At 34.2% G+C, this 10,760-nt stretch overlaps 1 protein-coding gene across 3 annotated transcripts; it reads left to right on the forward strand.

Moving 5' to 3' along the window:
- Positions 1-1,740: 1,740 nt before the first annotated feature.
- LOC311084346 (bactericidal permeability-increasing protein-like) lies at positions 1,741-9,183 on the forward strand. Of its 3 annotated transcripts, none has more exons than XM_084116312.1 (8): positions 1,741-1,837; positions 5,054-5,166; positions 7,132-7,225; positions 7,306-7,419; positions 7,744-7,878; positions 8,150-8,210; positions 8,294-8,345; positions 8,449-9,183. In XM_084116312.1, the coding sequence occupies exons 2-8, from the start codon at positions 5,064-5,066 to the stop codon at positions 8,598-8,600; spliced, it is 711 nt and encodes a 236-aa protein (XP_083972438.1). In that variant the 5' UTR covers positions 1,741-1,837; positions 5,054-5,063; the 3' UTR covers positions 8,601-9,183. The 3 variants fall into 3 exon arrangements, with proteins under 3 accessions (XP_083972438.1, XP_083972440.1, XP_083972439.1); XM_084116313.1 differs by lacking the exon at positions 1,741-1,837 and adding an exon at positions 5,247-5,419; XM_084116314.1 differs by lacking the exon at positions 7,306-7,419.
- Positions 9,184-10,760: the final 1,577 nt, after the last annotated feature.

The raw sequence follows: 10,760 nt of genomic DNA on the forward strand, positions 1-10,760 counted from the left end.
GTGTTGATCATTTGGAAATTGAGTGTAAAGCAGTGAGTTGTGTTTACAGTTCCGCAAAAAGAGTGCTGTGCAGTGGATTGTACCTACAGTTTTGCAAAGTGTGTGTTACAAAATTGGGTTTTAATAAGTATTAATAGTTTTAGAAATTGTGCTATAAGAATCACGGTTAGGGTTTAAGCATTGTATTATAGCTAGAGATCCGTGATGGTGATATTTTGTTACCTTTTAATAAAGTTTGATAAAGTTATTTTAAAAGGGGTGGTTGATTATGATTTCACTTTTCTAACTTTAGTTAGTGTGTAATGTTGCTGTTTGAGCATAAACAACATCTACAAAGTTACAAAGTTCAAAGCAAAGGGAGATATTTGCTTTTAAAGAAATCGCTTTTTAAGGGCTAAAGCTCAAGCTGTCGCATCCGTCTTTTCACATTTATTGCAATACAGTACGTAACACAAATGCAATAGCATGTCGCTCTGTAGGCATCTTACTACAGTTCCCACACGAGCGATTTTATAGATTATCATGACAGAATATACTAATCAATGACTTGAAGATAGTTAACTCCACATCAGCAACATAAATTCATAAACTAACTATTCAGAAATGCCCTGTTGCATTCTACATGTTGTCACTTCTTCTTGAGTCTCTCCATCATTGTCCGTCTCCCGTTTAAACATAAATGGGAGAACAGTTTCTGACTTTTAAATGTTTGTCTGCGTAAGGTAATCGGAGCTGCTAACACACACACACACACACACACACACACACACAAGCTGTTGAAGCCCCGCCCTCTGTGCCGGGAGCAGCAGCTCATTTGCATTTAAAGGGACACTTAAATGCATTTAAAAGGGTTTTGCTCACCCTCAAAAAGATTTTTAAATCTTCAACCCTCAAATCTTATTCAAATTTAACATGCTATAGAAATGATCTGTAGGGTATTTTGAGCTCAAACTTCACATACACACTTATCATCAAGGACTTATTTTACATCTTTTAAAAAGAGGCATTATACCACCCCTTTAAAATGATAGCAAATGTTGCATCAGATAAATGGCCTATACCAATGCTTACTGATTGTTAATGTGTTCATTTGGAAATAAAGGCTAAAAACACAATTTAATCCACAACATGCACATCTCAACATTATCCTATACTTTAAGATATAGAATAGGACAAACACCTTCTTAAGCCTTCTCTGCATACCTTATATCACTTTTACAAGTGCACCAGCTACATTTGTATTTTCATACTTTTGAATTACTTCTGTATAAAGCAGTTTAAAATGACACAAATATCTGATTTCAAAAGATTTCAAGTATCCTTTTCACAACACAAAATAAGAGTATCATCTAAATGTTTCATTAACAGTAACTGCCTTTCAATATGCTATTACTATCAAACTTTTCATTTGCATCTCTTTTCTTTCAGGTTAATACATTTGTCTATTATTTAATACAACTGTTCTTAATGGTTAATCAATGAATCATATGGTACATCTATAGATTTCTATAGATATTGATTCAGGTATAGTTTCTTATTTGCAATTTCCTATACGGATAACCAAATATAATGAATTATTTTTACATTATAAACACTATTTTCAAAGTGTGTGTGTGTGTGTTGCAATTTGTGAACATAGAGAAGGATAGAGTAGGGGAGACCGGGGACAGTTGCAACATGGGGATGGTTGCAACATGTCATTTTTCTCCAATCAGAAACAAGCTAGAATGATGACACTCATACTGAACATGAACAGTTAGACCCTCCCCCCACCAAAAAGACAGTAGACATATTCAACATCTGCTGCTGCATTTATTGAACAAAACTTGTTTTTGAGGTATGAAAGTAATTTTTTTCATTAGATATATTTTTGTCATACTGTCCTGATATTTTGTATGAATTAATCAAAACTTACTTAGTTTGAATTATTGGTTTGTTGACTTCTAAGTGACATGGTTAGCATGTGTCAAAGTCAGTGTGTCTAGCAGGCACATGATGTTCTGTCGTGGCTGAAAGGGTTAGGGACGGTTGCAACAAGTAATAAATTGCATGTTTAATAAAAGTTTGTTGCATTGCAAATTGTTCAATTCTTCCTGTCTGACACTGAAATATGGAGAGATTGAATAGCATCTGTAACACCTGCACACTAAATCTATGTAGGCCTATGTTCTACACATGAATAAACAAATCTCAATAACTGTTATTTGATAAATATCACTAAATAAATAAATTATAGGCTACAATAATATTATTTAAATAAATAATACTATAATATTATAGTAGGCCTAAAACAGTTAATATTTTCAGAATTCTATGCTCATTGAGACAAAAATCTTAAGATAATTAATGAAATTTAAGGTATTTTTAACATGTTGCAACCGTCCCTGGGTTGGGTTGTGTTGTGCTGGGTCGGGGTCAGTTGCAACATCTGACTTCCATTCAAATAAATACTGTGAACGATATGTCATATATAATCATCTTTAAATGGTATGGGTTATTAGCAGACAGATGCAAGTTTAATATGTACAAATTTGGTTGGTCTAGTCCAAATAGTCTCTGAGTAACTGAGAGAAATGCAAAAAGTGTTGCAACTGTCCCCGGTCTCCCCTACAAGGGAAAGGAAACAGTCAGTGTCATCAGATTTTAGTACTAAGTGTTTTGAAAATGTACACTTTTTTTTTTTTTTTTGAAAATAGTACCAAAGCGAATACATTTTTTTATTCTAAGCTATATGGGTCTTTGGGGTATGGAAGAGGATTAGGGCCAAGCAATAAGAAAAAAAATAAAACCATCTCGAGATTAAAGGAGCTGTATAAGAAATGTATTTCAATTAATCATAAAATGGCCCTGATATGTCACTAGACATTAAGAAATCATGTTCATTTCAAATACTTTTATCACTGACAACAGTAGTCCGGGCAGGATATTGTCATTTAAAAAGTGAAGTTGCAGCCCTCAACTGATGTTGATGTTGTCATGTTGTGTTGAAGCCCCACCCTCCACCTTTATACCAATCATGAAGTCAGTTGTGTTTCAGCATCCGGGTTGCCAGCTCTGCTCTAGTTACCACAGCTGCAGCTACAAACGTGTCAGCCTACATTCCTGCTGGATCTTGCAGCCTATCTGGCAACCTCGAGTCAGGGGGGAGGGGGAGGGGATACACTGCTCTACAGTAATTTGAAAGTGATTGCAGTACCAGTTTTGGCCACAATCTTACATACAGCTCCTTTAAAGTCATTATAATTCGATATTAAACTCGTTAAATTTCGAGAAAAAAAACTTGAAAAACAATCTTGAGAATAAACTCGTTACATTTCGAGAATAAAGTCGTTTTGTTTCGAGAAAAAACTCGTTAAATTTCGAGAAAAAAACTCGAAATACAATTTTGAGAATAAACTCATTAAATTTCGAGAATAAAGTCATTGTGTTTCGAGAAAAAAACTTGTTAAATTTCGAGAAAAAAAGTCGAAATAATCGTGAGAATAAACTCATTAAATTTCGAGAAATAAAGTCGTTGTGTTTCGAGAAAAAAAGTCTAAATGAAATGTAGAGAATAACGCATTTGATCAGTGTTCATTGCATAGCCTACTGATATCAACCTCATCGAGGTTTCGTGGTTTCCCAGGATACCATAAGACGCATTATTAATCGTTGTTGGTTGTGTACGCCTCCATCCACAGAATGTAACTACTGTAACCATCTATACAGCCATTAATGGCAATGCCATACGGTTTTAATTTATCATAGCTGTCCATATGCCAGAGTGCATTTGGGCCAGCGCAAGTGTAGCCTACTCTCCTTCGTCGAAATTCCAGACCTTGAGGATCAACAAGTTTAATAATGCGTAGCCTATTATGGTATCCTGGGAAACCACGAAACCTCGATGAATTTCATGTTGGACAAAAGCGAGTACATCGCGCAAATTGGACAGATTTTTTCTTCTAAAAAGACTTACCAGACCTAGACCTAAGAATGTTCTATTCTTTGTTACTGAAAGAAAGTCTAAAATATAGCTTGACTAAGTGATCCAACTCTGCCATCCTCTATCAGTAGGCTATGAACACTGATCGAATGCGTTATTCTCTACATTTAATTTCGACTTTTTTTCTCGAAACACAACGACTTTATTTCTCGAAATTTAATGAGTTTATTCTCAATATTGTATTTTAACTTTTTTCTCGAAATTTAACGAGTTTTTTCTCGAAACACAACGACTTTATTCTCGAAATGTAATGAGTTTATTCTCAATATTGTATTTTAACTTTTTTCTTGAAATTTAATGAGTTTAATCTCGCATTATAATGACTTTAACCTCGAGATGGTTTTATTTTTTTATTATTGCCTGGCCCTAATCCTCTTCCGCATTAGGGAGACACCACTTGGTTATTCGTTTCCTGCGTGGCATTTTGAGGATGAGGCCTGCAGCTTATGAGAAGGTCCCGGCCTGGGATTTGACCATGTGTTGTATCTTACATTAGTATTAATAAAAGAAAAAGCAGCAGTAACAAACCTGCAGTAGCTCAACTCTCCATCTTTTTATTCTACTCCTTTCCCCTCAATACTCCAGGATAGTAGCGACCCCTAGTGGGCAGAGCATATTAACCCAGCATAACATTTTAAGCCAACACAACATTGTGGTTCTGGAAGGGCTGTCCCTTGCTCCCTTCAAACCAGTGGACTTTAACTCTGAGAAAATGTTCATGCTCAAAATGGCATTTCTTTTGGAAATTACCCTCCCTAAAGAGAGTAGGAGATTTACAGGCCCTGTCAGTTGCCTCCTCCTGCTTAGAGTTTTCCCCAGTTGCAGTCAAATTCTTCTTACACCTGAGACTGGGGTGTGTGCCTAAAGTTCCAACTAAAGCTATAGTTGTTCAGGCTTTCCCTCCTCAACATATGTCAGCAGACCAAGAGAGGCTTCACTTACCTTGCCCTGTGAGGGCTCTTGAGATGTATGTCTGGAAGTCTGGATGTATGGATGTCTATGTATGGAAGGATCCTGGCAAGGAAAAAATATTATTTTGTCTTACCAAATACCCATGTGTCTCTCTTATAGGTCTGTGAGGATGTTCTATTGGTGTACTCTAGTGCTGTTGACTCTGGTCCCAGTGGTTACAGGTGTCAATACTGGAGTTACAGTCATACTAACCAAGACGGGACTTGATTTAGGTAAGTGTGAGCAAAATATAACTGTGTATATATCTTAAATATAAATATAAGATATTACACGCGGTTTATTTAAATAACAGAACAAGATACGTAACTGTCACGGATTGCTCTGAGACTTTAATAAGATCCAAACGCAGCTTTATTGGAAAATCCAGAACAAAAACAATCCACAAAAATACAAGAGACAAGGGAGAGTGCTCAGACATGCAGTGTGACAACAACAATTGATGAAAAATGACAGAGAGAACATTGTGTAAGTAGACAAAAAATGTAATGACAAACAAGTGAATGCATGCAATATTCATGATGAGTCCAGGCAAAGGATTATGGGGACTGAAGTTCATGGCTGAGTGGCAAAGGTCAGAGAAGGAGTGCCCTCTAGTGGTCAACATGGCATGGGCACACCAGCTGGTGACTGTGAGACAGTGTATGCACAAACAATACCAGACCAGATCAAAAGCAGGAACTTATATACACAGTGATGATTAACTAAAAGATGAACAGCTTTGATGATTAGTGTTAGTAGTGTCCATGTTGACTGATCAGTGCTGGGGAACTACAACAAGGAACATCTATGAAGAATGTAAACAAAACAGAAAGTCCAAGAACCTAAAATAAACTCAACATGACTGTAACATATATTATTATCAAATATTGGATTTAATATTGACTTTTGTCAACTTGTTTTCTTTCATTTAGCACAGGTTTTGTATTTATTTTTGCATTGTAGGCCTCCTTTATCTGAGCGTATGCACCTAAATCATTTCGGGGTAATTTGGGCAATACTGAATAAACTTTTAAAATATTCTGTACAATTTATCACACTAGACCACCCATTGAAAATGAATGGGAGAGATCAAAAATAAGAGAAACATTTAGTTTTCAGGAGTGTGCCGTGTTTAACATGTTCACATATACACTGTGCTTGCAAAGATACAGCACTTGTGCTACCACTCACACACACACATTCATGTACACAAAAATATTGAATCCAGTATTTGGTGATAATATAGCATAATGAGAGATGTAAAAGTTTTTTTTTTTTAAACAAACATTAAACATTAAAACACACTAGTATGATGAACTGCATCCACATTTTTTCTTCAGCTCCCTTTTTAATTAATTTATTGTTCACCTTGCTTGTGATCTACTTAATTAAAAAAAATAAAAAAATAAAAAGATTTATATTAATCGGATTTCTGAAGAAGAGTCTTTAAGTTTTTTTTTCTACACTTTAACAGCTTCTTTGCATTTGTCATCAAACCATTGAAGCTGTCTGCATTTTGAATTTGAAGACGTTCTTGGAACTGTATTATTAGCTATTGATATAAGCATTTTTAAATTGCATAATCCTCTCTTTTTACCTTTTTTGTTATGCTTGATTCTTCTCCTCTACTTTAATGGTTATAATAATTGGAAAATTGTCATTTCCACTGCGGTCATGCCATGAGAGGTCTAAGAATATCTAAGGTTGACAGATTGTTAAATCAGTTGCTTGGTATATGTCCTCAAGAAGTTGACACAACATTTAGTAGACATAGAGCATAATTTTCTATAACATCTTCAAATCTTATTCATTTAGTGTTGCCATGGATACTACCCCATATGATGAACATTAAAAGACGATTATGACTATTAAAATCTCCCATGAGTATAAATGGAGAAGGGAGTTATATTTTAACTTTGTAAATGAAAACTTTTGTAATAATATTCTAGTTCTATATTCTATATTATATTCTATTTTGTGACTTTTGACCTGTGACTAACATGTGTCTAACTGTGAATAATCTTTATAATATGAAGTTCAATAATCAAAACACTACATGGACATGCAGATCACATGTAGGCTACACGTTTTCATTGAATAGATCCCTGATGGGTTTGCATCTTTCGTGTCATAAAAATTAAGGAACAGATCCAAAAACCTAATCTTTAAGCTGTACACAATTTTGTTTGTTTTGACAGTTGTAGGTAAGGCTACTGAGATGCTCAAACAGTACATCCAAGACAAGGATATTCCAGAACAAACCTTTCTCTACAAACAGTATAAATTTACAGGGTGAGACCAGTGTTCCTACAATATCCTCCTGCTAAATAAAATGTATATTTTATATTAAAATGTGCATATTTTCTTGACAGAATGAAGATTCGTATCAATGAACTTAATTCAGTGCAGGAGCTTGTTCCTTCAACTGGAGTCACTTTAACAATTACGAGTGCCGGAATTCAAGTGACTGGAAACCAAGGATCAGAGTTAGTATAATGTTGATATCACAAATTTTCGAAATCGTTAGAAAAAAGAATAGTAGTAACAAACTGGTAAACTTCTTCACTCAATTCTATTTTTAATAAAAACACACCATAAACAGACAAGAAAACAACAACAACATTTGTTTGCTAAATTTAACAGATGGAAAAAATAAATTGGTTAATGTGGATATGTCTTTTCAAAGTATCTGGAGCCTGTTCAAAGCAGCCTCAACAAGTCTGTGGAAAGACACATATATAGAGGTTAATATACAGTGAGTTAAATGAGGCTTCTGAAGAGGAAATAATGCCCTGAACTCTATTTCACAGACCGGTGAAAGTGAATACGGATGCACTGGCCATTACTGCCACTGTTGCAGTCAAAAGCGATGAAAAAACTGGCCACCTAAAACTCAGCATAGAAAACTGTAAAGCAAAAATTGGAACTATCGAAGTCAACACCGGGTAATTTTGTTCAGCTCACCACATCACAAATAGCAGAATAAATTGGTCTATTTTTAAATGTTATGTGATATTTGCAGATTTAGCTAAATCAGGATTTGTTTGTTCAATAATAATAAAGTTTATCCATTGGGTTGTAAGTTCTGCAAATATCACATACCATTTAAAAATAGACCAAATTATTCTGGTTTATGTTCCCAGAGGATATGTCACAGAATTTTAAACAAATTAGCTTACAGCTTATAAGTAACACTTTAAAATATTGTATTTACAGATCGTGGTTACTTGATAAAATTCCCAGAGTTCCCTTTTTGACCTGGTTTCTTCAAAAGCTGGTAGGAAATTACTGAACATTCACTGTTCACAACAGAAACCAAGAGTCTCATTCCACGTCAATATTAACTATCTGCTGTTTCAGGTCTGTTCCAAGATGGAAACCATCCTTAACACCCAGCTGGCAACATTAAATGGTGCTATGAATAAACACTATTAACCACTGACTGCGATGATTACAAAAATAATTTCATGACATTCAAAATAATTGTTCTTTTTGTTGTGACCCTTTAATTTTAGCCAAAGTACTTGAATTTACTGGGATTGACTTCTCCATGGAGCCCGCTGTCATCACTAAAGACAGCATTGAGCTAAGTTTTGTAAGCCGGAACGGATGGAAGAAACGACGACTCCTCGAAGAAACAAAGACTCTCCTGAGAATTAACATTTAAACACTCTCTTGCATAAGTACCAACGCCATCTGATACGAACCACACGAGCAGTTCACACCTCACTCTTACAGTCTCCTCATCACCCATCCCTTCTCTCCTCATACTGGGATAACCTGAAATCCACCCAAAGATCTATATGGTTTAATATGAAAAATTATCATACAACACTATACATGTTTGGTATCATTTGAAAATATCTCAGTGCGACTGGTACAACGGTCTCATCCCCACAGAAGCAAACCAAAAGCTAATAAAGCAAATGCAAATGGGTCCTGCCCTCAAAAGGTGTAAACTCATGATTAAATGCAAATTCCCATTGTTAGCACATGTTTCCATTTGAAAGAGGTTTCTGTCTTGAGCTGATTATTTAAAGAGATGTTGCAAGAGGCTCAGTGTGATTTTGTAGTCAGATCAGTCCGTAATTGGACGTTCAGCATTATATATTTGATCTAATGTCAGGTATACATCTTTTACTCTTTATCTCTGAGCATTTGATGTCATTGTACTGATTATCTTTGACTTGCTTATGTAATTGGCATGATACATTTACCTGACTAATAATAAATTGTTACATTTGGATTTATTCTGACTTACTCTGAAATTATTAACTTAGTTTATGTTGTATCCATTGTTACCGCAAAGCTGCGTCCAGCGTTAACTACATACTAGCAGTGTTGGGCATGTTACTTTAAAAAAGTAACTATTTATAGTTACTTCTCACTAGTAATTGAGCTAGTAACTGAATTATTTATTATAAAACTATCTGGGAAAGTAACTATTGATTTTTTTTTTTTTAATGTTCAAATATGTCAAATAACTTGGATGACCCCAATATTAAATATGTTAAATGAATGAAATGGACACTAAATATAATAAATTATTATTATAAAACTTTGTACATTAATCTACACTATTTTACTGTTGCTGTGGGACAATGTGAGAGACACCTATTAACTTTAATATTAAAATATAATCATTACAATAGTGGAATAACAAAACACAATAGATGGTTTAGAACTTTTAATATTGCACAGATGGCCAACAAATAAGTCTAAAAATAAATGATGCTTCTTAAGAAATATAAATAATAATAAAAAATATACATAAACACTTTGTAGTGCAAATAAAAATGATAAAACTGTCACACAACTTCACAACTAGTTGAAGTATTTTCTTCCTCACAAAAGTAAACAGAAAGTTTAACAAGAAGTGCTCTCAATATAATACTGAACAATGTACCAAAAAAATAAATAAATAAATAATAATAATAATAATAATAATTTATAATAATAATAAATAAGAATAAGATTTTGGGTTTTTATTTTTATAACCCACAGAGAACGTCATCATCAGATGTTATTTCAGCCAAATTCTAGTCGTGTTTGCCGCACTTGTTCACAACCGGTCAAACAAAGATATTTTCTGGGAACGTTCCCTGCAGGTTTTATTTTATAACCATGTAAACTAATTAAAACGTTGCAGATTATACCCATAGGCTACAGAGATTATTCTAATGCTGAAATGTGAGTAGTTTTTGAGTCGTGTGTATCCATCTATGAATGTGAGATAATGATCTCAAATTACATACAAACTGTATATTCTCTTAAACAGAATTGAAGCAAGCATAAAAGAAAACTACATAAACCATTTTGAGGTAAAAAGCAAAAAGAAGTAATTATTAAAATCATGTTTTTGAAAATAATCAAGTCTCATCAGAACAATAATTCTAATCAACAGGTCACAAAACTCAACTCTTTCTTGGACAACATAAAAGATCCTTTATACTTTGATTAACGGTAAGTATTAATGGTATTTTTTCCCTCTCACTGTAATGAAGGATTATTTTGTTTTATAACATGGGGATGTTATTTACTCAAACTTATCAATCCTTTTCAGCTTACTTACCGAAAGTATAACCTGGTCATATACTTCCATTCTCCTTAGGGGAAATACACCTTGTAAATACACAAGTAAGATAACTTTTCTATTGTTATGATGTTTTATATCGTAAATAAAGCATCTTGTGATGTATGAATGTCATATACTGTACATCTGGGATCATTTAGAGAGACCCTGTAACCCAATGTGTTTTGCAGGGTTACTTGTTGATTGGAGTCGATGTTCAAATCCAAGTAAACGCCTCACCTCAACACAGCTGAG

This window comes from Abramis brama (genome assembly GCF_963993115.1).
Source record: "Abramis brama genome assembly, chromosome: 6".
Lineage (NCBI taxonomy): Eukaryota > Metazoa > Chordata > Actinopteri > Cypriniformes > Leuciscidae > Abramis > Abramis brama.